This window comes from Phaethon aethereus (assembly GCF_964289735.1).
Source record: "Phaethon aethereus genome assembly, chromosome: 12".
In the NCBI taxonomy this organism is placed as follows: domain Eukaryota; kingdom Metazoa; phylum Chordata; class Aves; order Phaethontiformes; family Phaethontidae; genus Phaethon; species Phaethon aethereus.
In genome coordinates this window covers 24,291,433-24,312,733 of record NC_138588.1, presented here as the reverse complement: position 1 = coordinate 24,312,733, position 21,301 = coordinate 24,291,433, and the positions used below count along the sequence as shown (strand labels likewise).

General features: G+C 44.4%; 1 protein-coding gene across 1 annotated transcript; it reads right to left on the bottom strand.

Moving 5' to 3' along the window:
- Positions 1 to 295: 295 nt before the first annotated feature.
- Positions 296 to 20,980, bottom strand: LOC309409220 (immunoglobulin delta heavy chain-like; the record flags this gene model as incomplete). Its single annotated transcript, XM_082005335.1, has 6 exons — positions 296 to 411; positions 904 to 966; positions 1,648 to 1,932; positions 2,867 to 2,922; positions 18,221 to 18,590; positions 20,935 to 20,980. 6 exons carry the CDS (start codon positions 20,978 to 20,980, stop codon positions 296 to 298), a joined length of 936 nt encoding a protein of 311 aa, XP_081861461.1.
- Between the last annotated feature and the right edge of the window lie 321 nt (positions 20,981 to 21,301).

Here is a 21,301-nt window from a genome sequence, read left to right as displayed (position 1 = left end):
TTCACATTTGCTGGCTTTTGGGATTCTGCCTGTCTTGCTGATCTGGACATTTATCTAGACTTTGTGTTCTTCTATTTGAAGACTTCTGATAGAATCTGAGATGCTCTGGACTAGTCTGATGAAAAGGCAATTTGGGGATGAGGTGTAATTTGGGGGTTACATTAACTTATCCAGTGGATAGAGGAACAGCTGAACTGATGTCACTCCTTATGGGGTTACAGAAGAGTTGAAAGACAACTGGTCACTCCTTGCACTTGCCTCCTGTGTTCCCAGGGACCGAATGATGTTTCCTACCTCAGAAGAGAAACAGCTGGATACTCATGATTGTATTGAAGGCGATACATTTTGCCAGAAGGACTCTCAAACCCAAAACAGCCATGAACAGCATATTCACTTTCTCCATTTTCACATCTGCTTTAAAACGAAGAAGAGGGAAGAGAGGATGGTCTTGATATTATCACCAGCCCACCCCCCCCTCCCATAAAAAAGAAGGAAAATCCACACATCATAGGTGGATGAGGGAAGCAGGAACAAAGCAAAAGATGACAGAGGAATGTATCAAGTGCAGGGAAGAGACAAGATGTCTGCCCAGTGAGGAATTTACTTCCTATTGTTGTTCTATCCCATAGAAATTTGTCAGCTATTTAGTCTATTAACCCAAAACAGCAGGTTATTTCTCATTTTTCCATAGATTTCCATTTTTCAATATTTCTAATTCTGACATTTCTGCACCAGAGAAAGCAATTTTTCATGTTTTGGTACCGAGTCCACAAGTAGTGCAGCTTATTACTTAATAAGTATCTACAATTCAGACATTTCTGTATCAAAGGCAATGCATTTTCATGCATTGTTGCTGAATCACCAATTAAGTAACCATACTCTATTGTTCTTTAGGCAACTAACCTTTTGTAGAGGCATCTGTGATGTTGCAAGCATTAACTGTTTCAAATCCTTCAGTTTTCTCTTCTGTTGAATGATTGAGAGACACTATAAATTGTATCCAAACTATATAAACAAAAAATTACACAAAACATACCTATACCTCTTTTCCCGGCAGTAGATAAGCAATATTGGAGAATCAGATGTCAGGTCATTAATTCTGAGATTAACATGAAGGGAAAAAATACCTTTCTATATGTGATTACAAAAAAAAAAAAAAAAAAAAGGATTGTTGAGTTTTATTTTCTTTCCCTTTTGATATTAACTTTACCATAGGAAATGAACAATTTAAAATGTGATCAAAAAATAACCAAAATATTTTGGGCAAAATTCACGTGTCTGTTTTCATTTTGTGTTTTCATGAAAGTCATTTCAAGCTTTCTTCTAGCAGGCATGTATACACGTGTCCCTTGAACTATTTTGCCTTAGATAAAGGTAGACTCGCAAATATTAGAAGTGTTGGGTTTTTTTAAGGGGGGGTGGGGGGTTTGTTTTTTTCTTTTTGAGGAAGAAAACTCCAGGTGTTAAATAGTTGAATTAAGGCCATGTATGCTAGGTGCTTTTGAATGTCTTGTCTTCACCCAACTAAGCACCTAAATATCTTTCTAACTGTACTTACTTGTTCCTGCTAGGTTCCCAAAGGGCAAGAAAAAATCTTAGAAGATGCATCTCCCAGAATTGCATTGCATTTGGACCACAACACTGTACCTGGCAGAATTATGCTGGCTGTAGTCTTGTTCCCCTTGTGCATAGCCTTGCAGGTCACCTCTGCATCTGGTTCCACTCCAACTACCGTCATTGTACTATACATCCCTCCAGATGTGACAAGAGGTGCCTTCAGATCATATACAATGTCACTGTTGGGCACATCAAGGCTGATATTCTTAGGGTAGAAAGTCCTTGCCAAACAAGCCATATTCAGTTTGTTGTCATATTGTTTGGGTTTCTTTGATTTAAGCACAATGACTTCTGGGGCAGATTCTTCTTGATTCTCTGAAAAAAAAGCATCATTTTGGGATGGTTTTATTTTCTGCATACTTCCCAGAGAGCTAAATGATCTATAGTTCAGGTATAGTCCAGCCACGTCTGCCCCCTGACAGCTGGCAGTATCTTGCTGTCCTACTTTTGCAAATGATGTTTTCAGAATAATATCTTTGATTCCTTACTCCCACAGGAACTGGAGCTGCATTCATCTGCCCCAAAATAGACATGCAAGATGCCCTAAAGATTTAAAGGCAGCTGTATGGGGCTTGCAGATGTGAGCTAGCATCTAAGAGAGTCCCATGCCTGTCTGGGGAGTGTGTGTGTTCAGGTGGTGGTATGCAACTGAATGTTTTAGAGCAATAAAAATCAACCCCAAAAACTCACCCATTGCGCCAACTTTCACACCATAACACAAAAGCTGGAGATGGTGGTCCATCCTTATAAAGACCATGGTCGGAAGAGTGCCATTTCTAAATATAAAAGGCTTGTTCACATTTCAAGCAGTTGCTGCAAAAACTACTATGCCCTGTCTTTCCATGGGAAATACTTTCTTCTGAAACTCTTCACATCTCCTTTTTTCCTTTCCACACACCTTAGTTTTACACAAAAAAAAGCAAGTAACTACTTTCACCTCATACTGAAGCTGAGTAAGACACCATCCCCACTGGGTATAAACAACAGTCTTCAATTTAGCAGTGCAGCTACAGCAGGGGGTGAGGATCTGTAGAGTAATGCTGATGCACATAGCTAGGAAACTATCTTTGTTGTTCCTGAAAAGCTTTGTTAACTAAATATGAGCTGGGGACTCAAACACCTGGTTAGAGAACCCATGTTCAGGAGATCCAAGGCAGTAGAAATTTCTCATAATGCTGTCACATCACACAATCCCTTTGTCCACCCCACAACAAACTTAAGAAATAGTAGTAAAACAAGTGGAACTTACTTGGCTCAACTGAAAAAGTGATCCCAGTTCCAAATACGAGCTTGTCTGTTGCCACACTGTTTGCACATTGACAAATAAACCCACTTTCCTCACCACACTTTAAAGATGTATAAAATCAGGGAGTAAAATGCCAGTGGTTTGTCCAAAGGATCCATATATGGACTGTCAAAAAAGTGCTCCAAAGCCACCATTGTTTTCAAAATTGTGAGGCGAGAAAACAATAATTTATACTAGAGTGATTTCAAACAACTTGATCCAGGCCAAAGCTTTAAAAACCCTTTTCTATTAGCTCAGTAAGCAATATACTTCCAGAATAAATGGTCATAGGAATTCTGCACTGCTCTTCTTCATCATATTCCCTTTTTCATTCTTCCTCAACATATATTGTTCCTTTTGCAGTCTCAGGTTTTTGTATGAGACCTTACAGTGTTTGTGTCACTGTGCTACTCCAAGTTCAGCACAGTGATATACCTAGTTACAAAAAGTGCCTCTTCCTTCCTTTTTACTGTACAGTATTTAATATGAGACAGGTAGTCATATACCCTATATACCACATGAAGAAATCACATAGACTTTAAAATAAGGACCTGAAGCTGGGCCAAAAGAGGGTATTTGAACCTGCTTGGGACCTGAAGGATTAGAATGTTGCCCTGGGAAGGCTCAGATTTAGTGTAAAAAGCAAAAGTTTTTTGAATATTATTTTATCTCTTCAGAGATGCAGAAGTGTTTTGTGGTTTTTAGTTTTTTTTTTTACTTTGAACTATTTTTTGTTACCCAGGAAGAAAAGAATACGCTCAATCTGGGGTTTTAAGAGTCTTTCTGGATGGGACAGTGCTGAGGGTCATTTTGGTGCCTCAGGAAGACTTGATCATACTTTTGGTATCTTTAAAAGTGAAAAATAAATTATTGTTCTTTAGGTAGAGATATATTGTTGCCTGGAGAAGCTATTAAATAAGGATTTTGCTCTGGATGGTGCAAAGCAGATTCATCAAATCCTGCATGATGGACAAGTTCTGCACCTTTAGTGCCACTTGCACCTAAAGACTTCTGTGAAGCATAATATGCAGGTGAAGATAAATTTTGTTTGAATACATTCCTCATGTATAAGCTGGACAGCAAAGCAGTTGCCGCTTCAGTGATTACTAAGGAAGAAGAGCTGTGGTGGCTAGATATTGTGTGACTGTTATTGAAGATGCTATGAAAGGTAACCTTGCAATACAAGGATGTAAACACAACCACATGATACAATCAAATCACCTTTAATTGAAACATTAATAATTTCATATTTGCAGTAGTGTAAGTGTATGAGTACTTCCCCCCCATGGACAGTGTTTAAACAGAACAACCCTTGAAAATGGACATGCCATGGTTCTCTTCCCTGAGGTAGTAACTCTAAGCTAATCTCACGTTAACAGCTCGATAGGTAAAAAAGAAGACCTGGGTACAGATGAGCGCAGGTGGTGTACCAAGGAAATAGGATTTAATACTGCTTTCTAACTGCTGTCAAGATGGAAAAGGGCAGGAAGGAAGGGAAATTTATTAACAGCCTGAAAAAAAAGAAAAAAATTTACATGTGCAGGAAGAGGCTAAGGCAATTGTGAGCTAGTATAGAATTGATCTACCTAAGTGAAAAGGACAGCAAGGGGAAATGGTGCAAAACTGTTAGTCTGATCATCTACCAAAGTGGTATTGAAAGTTGGCAGTGAGGGTTAACAAACATACACAAAAAAGGGGTTGGGAGAGGGACTGACTGAGCTGCTGACCTTGGCATAAAGAGGCCATGGAGAAAATTGTTCAAGAGTGGATGAGCCCTGCACTCTTCCCTGAAGCTATTAGTTGCCTGGGTGATTTCAGGCAAGCTCTAAGGCCTTCTTAGAGTTTAGCAGCAATGGAGACTATGCAGTTCCCATGTCCCACAGCAATCTATAGCCCATGAAGGTGTTTAAGAATGAATGCATTAACTTAGATTTCCTATGACTGAGGTAAGTTGGTATTGTCAGAAACTCAGAAAATGTTCCTTGATGTGGTACTTGAGGGGAAAATGAATGGGAAGAAACTGCAGCTGTTATGGACAAAGACAAGGCCATGGAGAAAAATATTAATCATGCAGTTCAAGAAGGAATTAATGCATAATCTATTAAATCATTGAGCTGAAGAAGAAACAGATGTGGAAAAGGGGTGAGGGGGGAGAACTGTAATGCTAGATTGAGGTGGTGGATAGAGGGGCATTGTTTGCTGCAAGTTGAGATAAAAATAGAGGGGCCCATTTCAATGATGATGTTCAGTAGTAGAGCAGGGTCAGGACCTGTGTGGCTGGTCAGGGAAAACTGGACCTGTCTTCCAGCCACAGGGTGTTAGAGTATTTTCACCTAGCTTCCAGGGGCTGCATTTGAGGTAGCCATCTGAATGTTGTGGAGAGAGAGTCATGCCCCATGTGCAACTGACTGAGCTATTTTGTCTGTCTAAAATACCTTAGGAAGTGACAAAATTCTTCTTAGAAACACTTGTTTCTCTGTAATGGATACAAAGAGGGCACAATGAGTAACTTAGATGGAAACTTCTAAACTGTGGCAGGTAACAATCTATCTACTGAACTGGTGTTGATAATTATATGTTAAAAATCAAATGAACTTGAACCCAACGTGCATATTTGAGTGCAAGAAAACCTTGCATGGCATATAGTGATTGTCCCATAGTTTGAATTACAACCAGCATCAAATGTATTCTTCAGGATGCAGATGTCTGTGGGAAGACGACATTGTGAAGAAGTGGAGTATGTTGCACTTTCAGGCTTTTGAGGAAGTCAGTTTGTGTTGGGTGGTTCAGTCCCCTTCAACCACTGTGATACTTAGTCCACACAGTGGTGAACAGTCACACAAAAACATTTGTGTTCTCATTTCAGTGTCAGTTAACACCCCTTCTTTGATGGCTTTTGAATGCTGCATTTTGTCTTCCTCTGCTCTTTTATTGCTGGATAATCAAACTCAAGAACCAGCAATTGCCATAAAATAAAAATAGCATTGCCAGCATCACTTTTATGGTAGATTAAGGTAATAATACAACTCTTTTAGTGAAACATTGCACATACTTGGTGACACTGAATATGGATCAATTTGGATTGTAAGAGACCTTTTAGCTCAAATTACTTGATTCCGGATACATTTTTAATAAACTTCTAGAGATTTAAGGTAGAATATTCTTTTAAGAATGTCAGGAACCAGCTGTCCCAAACACATTAACTGTCAGTTTAAGTTTTTCTTACATATCAGGACTATTCTGGACCTAAAATTATACCATGAATATTTTCATGCTCTATCTAGCAAAATAAGTCTGTGATGCACAAATTCTTCAGAGGTTAATTTTGCTTGGTATCATTGCCTCTTTTTCTGTGCAGATCTGCTAACATTTGGCGGGGTGGTGGTGGTGATGTTTGTCCCAGAAACACAGAATGGATGGGGATAGAAGGAATGTTAGAAGATTGTCAAGTCACAACACCCTGCTTGGAGCAGGGTTAGCTAAAGCAGGTCCCTAAGGACCATGTCCAGTTGAGTTTTGAATATGAAGACTCCACAACCTCTCTGGGCAACCTCATCCAGTCCTCAGTCACTCTCAGAGTGAAAAGTATTTTTTTATATTTAAGTGGAATTTCCTGTATTTCAGTTTGTGCCCACCTCCTCTTGTCCTGTCACTGGGTACCCATCAGAAGAGTCTGGCTTAATCCTCTTTAGCCCCCTCCATCAGGTACTTATATAGATAAGATCCCCCTGAGTCACCTTTCCTCCAGGCTGAACAATCCGGTTCTCTCATCCTCTCCTCCTATGACAGATGCTCCAATTCATTAATGATCTTTGTGGCCCTTCCCTGGACTCTCTTCAGCATGTCCCTGCCTCTCTCGTACTGGGGACCCTGGAACTGGACACAGCACTCCAGTTGTGGCCTCACCAGCGTTGAGCAGAAGGGAAAAATATCACCTCCCTCAACCTGCTGGAAATACTAAAATGCAGTCCAGGAAGCTTTTGGCCATCTTTGCTACAAGGTCACTTTGCTGGCTCATGTTCACCTCATTGTTCATCTGGACCTCTAGGTCCTTCTGCCAAGTTGCTTTCCATTCGGTTGGTCTCCAGCATGGGCTTATCCCTCTTTATGTGCAGGACAATGCATTTCCCTTCATGGTGCTTCATGTGGTTCCTGTCTGCCTAGTTCTCCAGAGATTTCTGAATTCTTCTGAATGGTAGCACAAAAACTCCTCCTGATTTTGTATCATCTGCAGGCTCACTGAGGGTGCACTCTGTCCCATTATCAAGGTTATTACTGAAGACGTGAAATTGCATCAGACCTGTTCTTGACTCCTGAAGTAGTAATGGCCTCTGGCTGGACTTTTTTCTGCTGACCACAACTCTTTGAGACCAGCAGTTCAGCCAGTTTTCAGTCTAACTCATTGTCCATTCATCCACAGTTTCGTCCATACATAGTTTGTCTGTGTGAAAATTGTGGGAGACAGCAATGAAAGCTTTCCTAAGATCAAGATAAACAACATCTGCTGCTTTCCCCTCCTCCACCAAGCCAGTCAGCTCATTGCAGAAGGCTATCATATTGGTTAAACACAATTTCTCTTTGCTATATCCACGCTGACTACTCCCAGTCATCTTGCCCTTCATATACCTGAAATGTTTCCCTGGATTCTTTTTCCATCACCTTCTCAGGGACCGAGGTGAGGTTGACCAGCCTGTCATTACCCATATCCTCCTTCTTGCCCTTCTTGAATATGAGAGTGATATTTACTATTTCCAGTTCTCATGAACCTACCTGGATTCCCATCACCTTTCAAAGATAATCAAGTGTGGCCTCACATGACATTGCTCAGCTCCCTCAGCACCTCCCTGGGTCCATCCTGTCAGGTCAAAAAACTTGTGCGAGTCCAGTTTGTTTAAATGTTCTTTCAACCTGATCCTCATAAGCTGAGGAGGACCTTGGTCTTCCTTGTTCTGGACTTTCCCACTGACCTCAGAGGCCTGGAATTCCTGAAGGTAAATCTTATTTATAAAGAATGCAACAAAGGTGGCTTTGACTACTTCAGCCTTTTCTGTGCCCATTGTCACCAAGTCCCATTCCCATTTAGCATCAGGACCATTTCCCTATGTCTTCCTTTTGGTGCTGTCACACCTGTACAAGCTTTTCTTGTTGCCTTTCCCATCCCATGCCAAATTCATCTCTAGGTCAGCTTTGGCTTTCCTATCCCCATGCCTGTGTGCTTTGATAGAGTCTCTGTGTTCTTCTCAGGTCACCCAACCCTGCTTCCAGTATATTTACTTTTTATGTCTCAGTTTGATCAGGAGCTCCTTGTTCATTCATGTAGGCCTTCTGCCACCTTTGCTTGGCTTCCTGTACATGTGGATGAACCCTGTACATGGATTCTTGAACTTGGAGGATTCTTGAAAATCAACCAGTTCTCTTGGACCTCTCTTCTCCTCAGGATACCGTCTCATGGTTTATTTGGCACAAATTTCAGGGTTTCACTAGCAAGGTGCTGTAGGGTTGTCCTTTGCGGAAGGAGGCCATGTAGTGCTCTGTGCCTGTCACTGGTTCCAGCTGGTGCTGAAACAGATAAAACCAACCAACCAGGTGTCAAAACCTCAACCAGTCAAAGGAGCATATGGCATCTCTTCTCAAATGTATTTAAGAGATGTCGCTAGCTGTTAGGGGTAAAGGAAACAAAAAGCAGACTGTGACAGATGCACCCATTCTCACTGAATGAACAGTACTTTCCTTCAGGCATCACTGACAAGTAGACCTTACTGAAATCAGCCCTGCTGTGCAAACCATGAGAACTTCATCAATGACATAGACAGTGGGATTGAGTGCACCCTCAGCAAGTCTGCAGATGACACCAAGCGGAGTGTCAAGCTGAGTCAGCATCGCTGGAAGTGTTCAAAACCCATGTAGACGTGGCACTTCAGGATATGCTTTAGTGGGCTTGGTGGTGTGGGGTTGATGGTTGGACTTGATGATCTTAAAGGTTTTTTCCAACTTTAATGATTCTGTGATTCTGAGTGGTGTGGCTGACATGCCTGAGGGATGGGATGCCATCCAGAGGGACCTGGACAAGCTCAAGTAATGGGTCTGTGTGAACCTCGTGAGGTTGAACAAGGCCAAGTGCAGGGTCCTGCACCTGGGTCAGGGCAACCCCTGGTATCAGTACAGGCTGGGGGATGAAGGGATCAAGAGCAGCCCTGCCAAGAAGGACTTGGGGATTCTGGTGGATGAAAAGCTGGACATGAGCTGGCAATGCACGCTCGCAGCCCAGAAGGCCCACCGTATCCTGGGCTGCATTCAAAGAAGCATGGCCAGCAGGTTGAGGGAGCGGATTCTGCTCCTCCACTCTGGTGAGAACCTCACCTGCAGTACTCGTCCAGCTCTGGAGTCCTCTCAGCACATGAAAGACATAGACCTGTTGGAAAGGGTCCAGAGCAGGGCCACAAAAATGATCAGAGGGATGGAACACCTCTGCTGTGAGGACAGCTTGAGAGAATTGAGGTTGTTCAGTCTGGAGAGGAGAAGGCTCAGGGGAGATCTTATTGCAGCCTTCCAGTACTTAAAGGGGCTTATAAGAAAGATGGGGACAGACTTTTTAGCAGAGCGTGTAGCAATAGGATGAGGGGTAATGGTTTTAAAATAAAAGAGGGCCGATTTCAAGTAGATACAAGGAAGAAAATTTTCACAGTGAGGGTGGTGAAATCCTGGAACATGTTGCCCAGAGAGGTGGTAGATGCCCCATTCCTGGAAACATTCAAGGTCAGGTTGGATGGGGCTCTGGGCAACCTGATCTAGTTGCAGATGTCCCTGCTTATAGCAGGAGGTTGGACTAGATGACCTTTAAAGATCCCTTCCAACCCAAACTAAATATTCTATTCTATTCTATTCTATTCTATTCTATTCTATTCTATTCTATTCTATTCTATTCTATTCTATTCTATTCTATTCTATTCTATTCTATTCTATTCTATTCTATTCTATTCTATTCTATTCTATTCTATTCTATTCTATTCTATTCTATTCTATTCTATTCTATCCTATTCTATTCTATTCTATTCTATTCTAGACTGTGCTAGGCCTCCTCTCAGGAATTAAGGAATCTAAGCCATGTCTTATCAGGACCTAAAAGTACCAGCCTGAGGTGGGACTAGACAAAATTATATCTGCACTCCTGCACATACACCAAAAGGGGGTTTGACTACAAGTCAATCACTTTATACTATATCTATAGGTCCCCAAGCCCATTGAGCATAGCATATGGCAGTAGGCTGCATGGCGGTGATCTCCCCCTTGAGCAAGGACACCTCTCAAGGTTACTCCTTGAGGTAGAGATACTCCTTACCCAGCATCTGATATCTGTTACGAGGTAAACCACATTTTACATTAGGCCTAAAAATATATTGTGTGCTAGCAACATTTTTATATCCACCTATAGCTTAACACTTAGAAGTATAGTAAGTAGTAGTTTGACTGCCACCTAGTCACGGTCTAAATTATCGTTTAAATTATCATTGTTAAATCATTGTCAAATCACTGTTTAGTTACCATTCAATTATTGCCTAATCACCATTTGGTTACTGTCTCATTTTCATTCAATTAATTCATTTGATCATCATATAATCATTAATACAATCCTTTTAGTTAACCCTACAATGATGATTTCTCTTAATAATTCACCTGCAACAGAGACCTGAGAGGAGACATTGGAGGAAGCATGGGGACACACAAAAGACAGGAAAGAAAAGACATGAGTGGAGACACATGAAAAAAGAGTTGTGGAAGGGGACGTTGTTGGGGAGATGACTGGAGGTGCCCTGTTGGAAAAAGGCAGTCCATGCCAAAGCAAGTACGACCCTTGAAGTGATTGCATCCCATGGAGAAACACACTGGAGCAGGAACCCTCACAAAAGGAAAGTGGCCTGTGGAGGACCCACTTTCCCATGCAAGAGAAGGTGAAAACCACTCAGGGGACTGTGGCCTGTGGAGAAGCCCATGCCAGAGTAGAAGAGGTAAGAAACAAGGAGCAGTAGAGAAAATGAACAAGAAGCAAGGCACAGCAGAAAGAAACCATAAGTAACATGATCTCAACCTCCTGAGCTGCCCCTTGCCTCCCCCAAGCAATTGGAGAGGACTGAGTATATCATGTGGTGGAAACAAGAGATGCTGAGATGACAAGGAGGGAGGACAGGTGCTGGACTCAGTTTGAACATGGAGAAGGGTATGTCCCCAAGTGTTTGCTTAGTAGTCTACGTCTCCTTTGTTTATCAGTATCTAAATCAGAATTAAAAAATAATGCTACTAGGCAATGAGTGAAAGGAAGTGAAATTCCTCAAGATAAGACTGTTTTGTCTGTCACTCATGGAATTCTTCCAAGAAAGACCCTGAACAAGCCAAAGCATTCCACCATTGTAATCCTGCTATTTGCTTTGTTCCCTCCTCTCAGAAGCCTGAACTCCACCATCCCATGGTCACTGCAGCAAGGGTGCCCCACTTTCGGGGCTTATGGTACTTGATTTTTGTATCAGTTACTGCCACTGTTGTGTTTTTTCTTTTTTTGTGATTTATTTTTTTCAGTCATAGGCACTTTTCATTATGTTTTTTTTACTTTCTCTAATCTTGTTTGACTTATTATTTAACCACCTGGCTAGCTATGTTTTAGATTGTTTATTTATTTATGCCTGCTTTTCATTTTGCATGAATGTCTGGAGAATATATTTTGCTGAGGTAACTAGCTTGCTTTTCATTTGAGTTTTACAAATTTGTTGAATAACTTCAGTTAATGCTGAAAGGAAACTGCGGGAAACATTGAATCCTGAAACTCAGTCCTGAGTTAGGGAAGAAGACAGGAGAGGAGTGGAAGTAAGGGCAGGGAAATGAAAAGGAGATGAAGGAATTTTGCCTCCAGGATGGTCGCCTGGGAGGACAAGGATTTACTTGGAGAGGACATAGCAGATGGCACCTTTGTGCATGGTTGCTTGATTACCATGAGTCCACACTCAGGACTCACACTGAAAGGCTCAGCTGCCTCTTTCCAGAAAAAACCCCTCATATAATTGTTCATCCCCAGGCAGTCTCTATTCTTACTTTAACCTGCACTCATATTTCTGTAGCAGTCTACCCTGAGCCCAGATCATTGTACATCCATTCCTTTCATACCACAACAATAATTGGATTTGTCCACAGTTTTCATTCGCAAGAACAGTCAACATCATCTGAACCAAAGATGACATAACCCTTGAAGAAGTGGATGTGTATTATGTTTTTGTGTGAGCAAGCCCCAAAGCACACATGCAAAAGGCCTTCCAAACATAGGAACATATGCTGACCCCTGCAGAATAAACAGACATGCATAGTCACATGGAGACAGAGCTAACAATATAGATAAGACACTTTTAGTCATTTTGCAAAGCAAAAACTCTTGTCCAGTTCAGCTTCTAGTATGGTCTCACTGTCTAAATGGTATATGCAGAGCTAAGGATTGGGGGCTGACTTACTGTGTCTATGCTACTTGTGTGATTCCCTAAAGAACATGAAGCCATTCCACAGAAAGCCAAACTTGCCTCGAGAAGACTGGATCAAAACTGGTTCTGTACACAACTATCAAAAACTCTGATAACATTTCAACCTCTTCACTTTTTTTTTGCCCTGCCCTTCCCAGAAGAAGTATCTGCAGACCCTTAGCTGCACAGCATAGCATGTTTTTTTTTAATGTTGTTTTAATTATGGTGTGTAACTGATTGTTCTTCTGCAAATACAGAGATGGCAGGTATTGTCATGGTTTAGGTCACGACAGGTTAAACTCACCTTAATTGCAATGCAATAATTGCATCCTTATAAAGGATTATGGATTTTATTGTCTCTGTGAAAGAACAATTAACAGCACAAACAACACTAAAAGTTATAGAGAAGTTGTTATCTCTACTTTCACTTTCCTTGCTGACAGAAGCAATGGTTGTCAGTAGCAGGGGTCAAGAGAAGCAGGCTGTTGAGTACTCAGAACACAAGCTTGGTCCAGGGTGTCCCTGAAGGACCTCGACAGTCAGATGTCATGGAAGGCAGAGTCTTCCCACCACCACTTCAAACTCAGGTGGGCTGAGTTTTATGAGGTGGAGAGCATCCTCCAGATTGCTTGATCTTTACTTGTTAGTGAATCATTCTGAGCTGCTGATACTCATTAATTGGTGTAGTAAGTCACCAGGTAAATATGCTTGCATAAGTTTAGTTCTGCTCTTTCTGTTGGTTATGTGGTTTTTCATAACACCTGCCTAACTGGGTTTTTGTTTAACAAAACTTACATACCTAACAAGGACATAGCAACACACTGAAGGTCAAACCGTGGACCTCTGACATCAGTCTAATTATTCTAGTAGTGACAGCCAAGTAGGCCAAGACAAGTACATGAACATGCTCCAAAGTTTCAGCAGGTACCAGTGTGCCGACTTGTGGTTAGTGAAGGATGGAAAGTAATACCCCTATTATATCAGCAGATTCTCTGCCTTTCCTGTTTGCTCTTCTGAAGCCTGAAGCATAGAAAAAGAGATGGCTGAAGGGACCTAATCACTTCCAACATCTAAAAGGTAGGAGGCGGCATCAGCAGATGCCAGTGACAAACAAGATTACATTTTTCTTCAGGGACAGCAGTTTCATTTGGGAAGGATATGACACAGCCAAGTGCAGTGCAGGAGATAAATGGATAGTTTCACACCAGATCATGGCACAGCCATGTATTTAAAGCACTCAAGTATGTTGTTTATTGCTGTTTAATTTTTTTCAATACCTTTGAATATTCTTCCCTTTCAGAGGTCCATAAATCCAACACATACCAGTACCTTAATCCCTTCCAGTCACCCTGGCCAAAGAAGACTTCAATGTCTTATTAAAATGCACCCTTTCAGCTCACTTTTCCAACTGAAACAGACCAGTGCAATGTATAACATTAATTGATTCGATACAGTACTCCCTGTCATGGTTTAGCCCCAGCCGGCAGCTAAGCCCCACGCAGCTGCTCACTCACTGCCCCCACGGTGGGACGGGGGAGAGAATCAGAAGAGTCAAAGTGAGGAAACTCATGGTTTGCGATAAAGACAGTTTAATAGGGAAAGCAAAAGCCTCACACACAAGCAGAGCAAACCAAGGAATTAATTCACCTCTCCCCATGGGCAGGCAGGTGTTCAGCCATCTCCAGGGAAGCAGGGTTCCATCACGCGTAATGGTTTCTTGGGAAGACAGACACCATAACCCTGAACGTCCCTCCACCCCTCCCTTCTTCAGAGTTTATAAAATTGTTTGGACAGATCCACCTACAGTTCTGAGTGTGCCTCAGGAAATGACAGACTCAGTGCCAAACAAAGATATACCATGTATGGACAAACCAGATTTGGTGTGATTGATTGATTGACTGAGAGATTTTATGAACTTCTTGGGGGCAGACACCATCATCTGTATCTTGTAAAATGTACCTGGAAAGACAAAGGCAGACATGAAGGTTGGAGGTAGACTTCAATTCCTTCCCACAGGCAGTAGTTCGGGTAGAAACTCGGTGAAACCAAGGACACTGTAGCTCCAGTCTTGCTTGGAAAAGACAAGGTCTGCAAATACTTACACAACACACATGTTCCCAAATGCCAAATCACTTGCCCACTCTTGCATTGCACTCCCAGCTAGGACACCAAAACCTGCAAAGCAGCAGACAGAGCTAGTGCCAACAGCACAGTTAATAAATCTCTCTACATGACCAGTGCTAGGTTATCTATTTAATGTCTAATCACTGTGAACACAGACACTGAGCAAAGATGGGAAGATTAGAGGGAACCAGTATCCCAATAGTAATCTAAACAGTGAAAACACAGCACAGAGAATCTACTACTCCCTGTGTCCAGCCACTGAGGACATTTAACTTATCATCTGGATTCTGAACCTGGGATGGAGTAATACCGGACACAAGTATACATTGGGAAACGAGTAGCTGGAGAGCAGCCCTGCAGAAAGGGATCTGGCGGTGCTGGTGGGCAGCAGGCTTAATGTGAGTTGACAGTGTGCCCTGGCAGCCAAGAGGGCAAACACATCAAAACCAGGGGGTCAAAAGAGGTGATTATCCCACTAAATTTAGCATTGGTGCAGCCTCACCTTGAGTACCACGTGCAGCTCTGGGCCCCACAATTTAAGAAGGTTATGAAGGTACTCAAATATATCCAGAGGAGGGCAACAAAACTGGTGACAGGGCTGGAAGGCATGTCCTGTGAGGAGTGGCCAAGGACTCTGGGTTTGTCTAGTTTGGAGAAAAGGAGACTGAGGGGCAACCTCATTGCTCTCTACAGCTTCCTGAGGAGGGGACATAGAGAGGGAGGTGCTGATTGCTTCTCCTAGGGATCCACTGACAGGACGTGTGGGAATGGCTTAAAGCTGTGTCAGGGTAGGTTCAGACTTGACATTAGGAAGCATTTCTTTACCTAGAGAGGTGCTTGATGCCCCATGCCTGTCAGTATTTAAGAGGGATTTGGACAATGCCCTTCATAATATGCTTTAACTTTTGGTCAGCCCTGAAGTGGTCAGGCAGTTGTACTAGATGACTGCTTTTGGTCCCTTCCAACTAGACTAAACTATTCAATTCAATTTGATTTGATTCAATTCGATTCAATTTGATTCGATTCAATTCGATTCAATTCGATTCTACTCTACTCTACTCCACTCCACTCCACTCCACTCTACTCTACTCCACTCTATTCTGTCCTGTCCTGTCCTGTCCTATTCTATCTCATCCTCGTTAAGAAACAGGGAAACTCTTACCAGAATGACTTGCAAACAAAAAGGGGATCATAAGCTAGTGACTTATTATTGGATAACAGGAAGAGGATCCCTTTTCAATTCGGGGATTGACTATACCTTATTATAAAGTGCTCTATGAGTATTGTGAGAATATGCAAGACAAGTGTTAAGGGAAGAGAAAAAGATGGAAAGAAGGAGGGATCAAAGTGATTCAGGGAGAGAGAAATGTATGGAAAAAGGGATAAAAGGGACTTGTTGTGTGCACTGGGGGCTGGTAAGTTCATTTGTCTGGCCATGCTCTGCATGTGATCTCCACAGTCTGTCCTACCTTCTTATTAAGATCCATTTCTAACCATATTCCTAGGTGAGGGGACTCTATATTCTGTGTGCATGTGTATGTAGGGAGATCTAAGTGCCAGCAACTGGAAAAGAGACAGTGGATCCTAAATGCCTGGTTCATGGTGATGCCAGCAATTGGAAGGAAAACCATGGGTCATAAGAAACCCTGTGTCTGGGTATGTCAGTGTGTGCAATCACTACTGAATAACTGAGTATCCAATGAGTAGGATAAGAGGCTTGAGAGCCAGGAGTTGAAGCAGCCATGAGTCTGGACCAGATACTGAAGAAACGAGGGAATCTGAGATTTGGCTTGTAGGAGGAGGAGGCAGGAGGTTCAAACCAAGTACCAGAGTACAGGACAGAGGTCTGGACCTCCGGTCAGCTACTGGTAAGGCCAGAGGTCCAGACCAGCTAGCAGAGACACCCTATTGCATGTGAGGCAACTGGGAGACCAGGGGATCCAGGGCCAGCTACTGCATAGGCTGGATGTCTAAGGTCAGTTACTGGGAGGGGATCGCAGAGTGTGTGTGTCTGTGGGTGGTGGGTGCATAGGTCTGAGAACCAGCAAATGGAGTGAGACTGTGGGCCTCAGAGGTGTGGGCAACTACTGAATAGACCTGAGTGCCTAGGGCCAGCTACTGGAGATCTTCACAATGTATATATGTGAATATATGAATGTGTATACATGTTTTCAATCAATGGCCTTTCATCCTGATCAGCCAGAGAACAGTATCAGGCTGTTTGTGATGTTCATATCTGCATGAATGCTGTGTTCTCTGTGTTTCTTATTCTGTGCGCCCAGTCATGTATATATTGTATAACGTATGAGTGTGCCTGTCAGGAATACATGTTCAGCGTCACTACAAGCCTGACCTGAAAACTATAGAAGACAACTTAGAATCACAGAATCAGAGAATGGTTGTTGAAAGGGACCTCTGGAAGTCATCTGATCCAATCCCTCTGCTCAAGCAGGGCCACCTAGAGGTTGCCAGATGGCTTTTAAGTATCTCTGAGGAGAGTGGTTCCACAGCCTCTCTGGACAATCTGTGCCAGTGCTTGGCAAGTCATAGTAAAAAAGTGTTTCTTTAAGTTCAGAGGGAACCTCCTGTATTTCCATTTGTGCCCATTGTCTCTTGTCCTGTCACAGGACACCATTGGAAAGAGCCTGGCTTCATCCCTTTTACCTGCTCCCTTCAGGTATTTATATATTGATAAGATCCCCCCCCCGAGCCTTCTCTTCTTCAGGCCAAACAGTCTCAGCTCTCTTAGCCTTTTCTCACAGGAGAGACGCTGCCATCCCTTAACCATCTTTGTGTCTCTTTGCTGGACTCTCTCCAGTATGCCCATGTCTCTCTTATACTGGGGAACCCAGAACTGGACACATCTCTCCAGGTGTGGTCTCACCAGTGCTGAACAGAGGGCAAGGATCCCCTCCCTCAGCCTGCTGGCAATGCTTTGCCTAATGCAGCCCAGGATACCAGTTGCTGCTTTTGTCTTCTTCCTTCCTCTTTTCCTCCACCCCCTCTGTGCCCTCAGAGGCACCTCCCTCTCTCCTTATGGTTCCTTGCTTGCAGGGTCCTCTCACCCAAAAAGCCCCATCAGCCCAAAAGCCTTTCCCCTTGTGCAGTGTGTTTTTACACATGCTGCTGCAGGCTGGCACTCCTCAGGCCCCATGCCATGTCCAGCATGTGACAAAGCATCCATCCACACCTCCCCCCGCCATGCCAGAACTGTGGATGTACCTACCTTCCAAGGGTACAGCCCCCTTCTTAACAGGAGGGGGTTGGACAGACAGCTTGTGACAGATTTGGGCTGCACAGAGAAGGAGCCATGAGTCCTCCTGCAGCCCCTACGCTGACTCCACAGCATCCCTGCCCAGAGAGGTGCCCTGAGGTCATCCCTCTGTCCCCGTTCTCCTGGGACTGAAAGAACACCGTGGCAGCTGTGAGGAAGAGGCAGTGACGGCAGCTTGTGGGGAAGCCTGTGAAAGGAGGTGAAAAGTCTGTGCTCTATGAGGGTTTTGGGGATTGACCTGTCCATGGAACTTATTCACACATGAAATTTTATTTCTAACTTCCAATATAAATGTCAAATTTTACTGCTAATTAGGTTGCCCATTGATAGATTGGGACTTCCAACATCTAATAATCCCAGACTTGACTGATATTTCCCAGAGCAAGTACAGGCAACTGTCATTTTGAGAAAGGGCCCTGGCACCACAGCAGTCCTCCCCCTTTTTGCACTGCCTCTCCCTCCGCTGACATCACTGTGTGCTGCCTGGCACAGAAATAGGTGGCTGTGTCTAAGGCTGTAAGGGCATGCAGCTGCAGGGAGACCTTGTTTTTGTCTTTGTCTGCAGAGATGGTGACTCGGCCTTGGAAGAGTGGGGCATAGCCTGTGTTATTCCCAAAAGGATAGATCCAGCCTAGAAATTGCAGCTCGCCTCCTGGGGCCTGACGGACACAATTCCAGTCATATCGAGGGCTATCCAGAGGCGCTCCCATTATAGTGCAGGTCAGTGGGAGTGATCCGGAGACTTTCCCCTCCTTGGGACCAGATGCCACCATCTTTATGGGGGAAAGGGTACCTGGAGAGACACAGGGCAGGTGTGAGATTTGAGTGTCTATGAGAAAGCTCATGGGTTCAGTAGTCCATCCTGGCATTGTGGGGTGCACAAATCCAGAATTTTGGCCTTTAATCCCAGGAGTCATCCTCCCAGGAGCAGGAGGAAGTGGCTTGCCACTGACAGGCCGCACAGACCCGTATTTCTTTGTACTGCCCAAAGGACTGCTGAGGCAGGAGACCCACGAGAACTTGGGTAACTGCTGGTAAACATGCCATACCTTTAAATATGAATCCAGAAACTTGCAGAAGGAGAACATGTTGTCCCCAGCCTTTCCCAGTCCTCCTGCTCCCTTCACCAGCTATGCTTGGACCCACACCCCTGTGCACAGAGAGTGTGCACAGGCTGTGCATGGACACAGAGGCAATTGGTTTGTCAGTTGCACATAAGGCCTAGAGGGACAAGAAGCATGGGGCTCTTAAGCCTCTCCAGGAAATGGCCTGCCCCTAGAAAATCCCAAGGCTGCTTAGAGTGACACTGCACAGCTCCTTGGGGCAGTTATTGGTTTTGTCTAGTAATGTCTTCCCCTTACTCCATACTCAGAAAAATCTCTGAAAACTTCCCTTGTCTGCACTGCACCAGCATCCTACCCCACTTGAAAAGGGAAGATGATTTCCATGCAAGAATGCATCTTATGTAGTGGCATTTAGAGTTGGGCAGTAGGAGATGTAGCCTGTGACCCTTCTGGCCCCATCACTCACCCCCAGCAGCTCTGGGAACACCAGTCCAGGGGACAAACCAGTCAAGCCAGTGCATGGGTAGAGGTGGGCTGAGCATGCTGGGCTCATCTTTCATGCTCGTCTGCACCCTTTGTGAGACCATAGTCCAAGTGTACCCTGCAGCCCTGCAGGAGTACATGTCAGAGTTGGGACCTTCCTGAGCTCTTCCAGCAGAAAGAGAGGCATCTCCTGCTCTAATCCCTCTTCACCAGCAGTACCCCTCCTCTTCCACCCACAGGAGTGTCTAGCTCTCTTTCCATCATCTTTCCTGTGATGTCACACACTAGCCCTTGTGTAAGGGAGGCCAGTGCCCTGGGGTGGAAACTGGAAGGGCTAGAGGTACAGGGCAGGCAGGAGCTCACTGGACCTGGTAGTCCCAGGGTAAGTATAGACCCAGGGAGGATTTTGCCTGGTTCCTGCCGGGCTCCTGCAAGCTGTGCTAAGTCACCACATGCAGAAGGAGTTGGCAGGGTCCTGAGGATGTAGGATGCACAAGATCAGAGATGTGCTTTGGGAGCTGGTCCTAGAGGTGGTGACTTGCCTGTCCACAGCAGCCCCATATTGCAATGTGGAAGAACTGTGGCTGATGTAGAAGACAAACTCTGTACTCCCCATTAGGCATCTGTCGGTACAAGTGAAACCCAAAGGTCAGAAGCCTGGCAGGAGAGATGCATTGAGTCCCTGGGTGCTGTCAGCCCCTCTCCACCTGCAACCAGCCACACCTGAGGGCTCACATCTGCCCAGACACATGGCCACAGTCACAGCAACAAAAGGGTAGGTGCAGGGTGCCCAGAGGCTCCCTATCACTTTCACCTCTTATGCCCCTCAGGGTTGCTCCCCACCACTGACAGACTGTCCATTCAACCAGTACATGGTATTTGGTAGGGGGGAAGGAGAATGCTGGGAGGCTACAGCCTGATCCTCTCCCTTTTACAGAGGGAAGTTAAAGCTCCAAAGCTGTCCCTGCACCCCCGTACAACGTTTCTGTCTCCATGGGCTGGATACCCTAATATGTGGATAAATGAGACCTGACAGAGCACAAATGCATGAGATGATAGGCATTACAGTGGGGCATGGAAATATCTGGGCACAGAAGTGTCCCTGTGCTCCTGGGACCCCTCTTGGGACCTGCCTTAACTCCTGCAGCTGCTGCCAAGGGGAGACAGAACAGCATCAGGACCATTCTGCCCCTGCTACTTCTCCAGCCAGAGCTAAGCCCAGAGCCACCCTGGATCCCCCCATTCCCACCCACAGCAGGACAGTGCAGGGCTGAGTGATGCTCTGGGGATCTGGAAAGGGGGGTCAAGATACCATGGGAGGACAGAGCTCAGATCTGCCTAGGTCAGAAAGAGCCAGCTTGGCCTCCCATCCCTTCCAGCCCTGGGGCTGGTGAACATTTCTCCATCTGGTGGTGGGGAACTGCAGGGCTATGTCAGATCTCCATCCCATCATTGGTTCTCCAACCTCCACACACCCTATGGGAGGGCAGGAAAGGGCAAAGTATTTTAGGAATGATACAGGTCCCAAGCAGAGGGAAACACAAAAAACCCATGTCCATGTCCTCTTCCCAGGAACGGAGGGGCTCTCACCTTTCAGGGCTGCAGCAAAGGTGATGACCAGCATCCAGAGGAGCATTGCAGGCTTCCCCAGAGGAATTTGCATTATGCACCGTGAAGTAGGAAAGTAGAATTGTGGGGCTGAGAAAGGCTCAGACCTTCTTCTCTTTGAGTCAGCAGGGAAATGCCCTGTCCTTCCAATGCTGAACGCTCAGACTTCCTTGCAACTACAGGCAGATTTGCAGCCTTTTTTGAGCAACTCCTTTGCAGTTGCAGGTACTTCATACACTGAGGGGTTGGATACATTTGTCACTGCTGGCTTTGCTGGGGACAGGAAACCACATTCCCTTTTTTGTACTGCTCAGCCTGCACAGGAAACACAGGGACCGCTCTTGTCTCC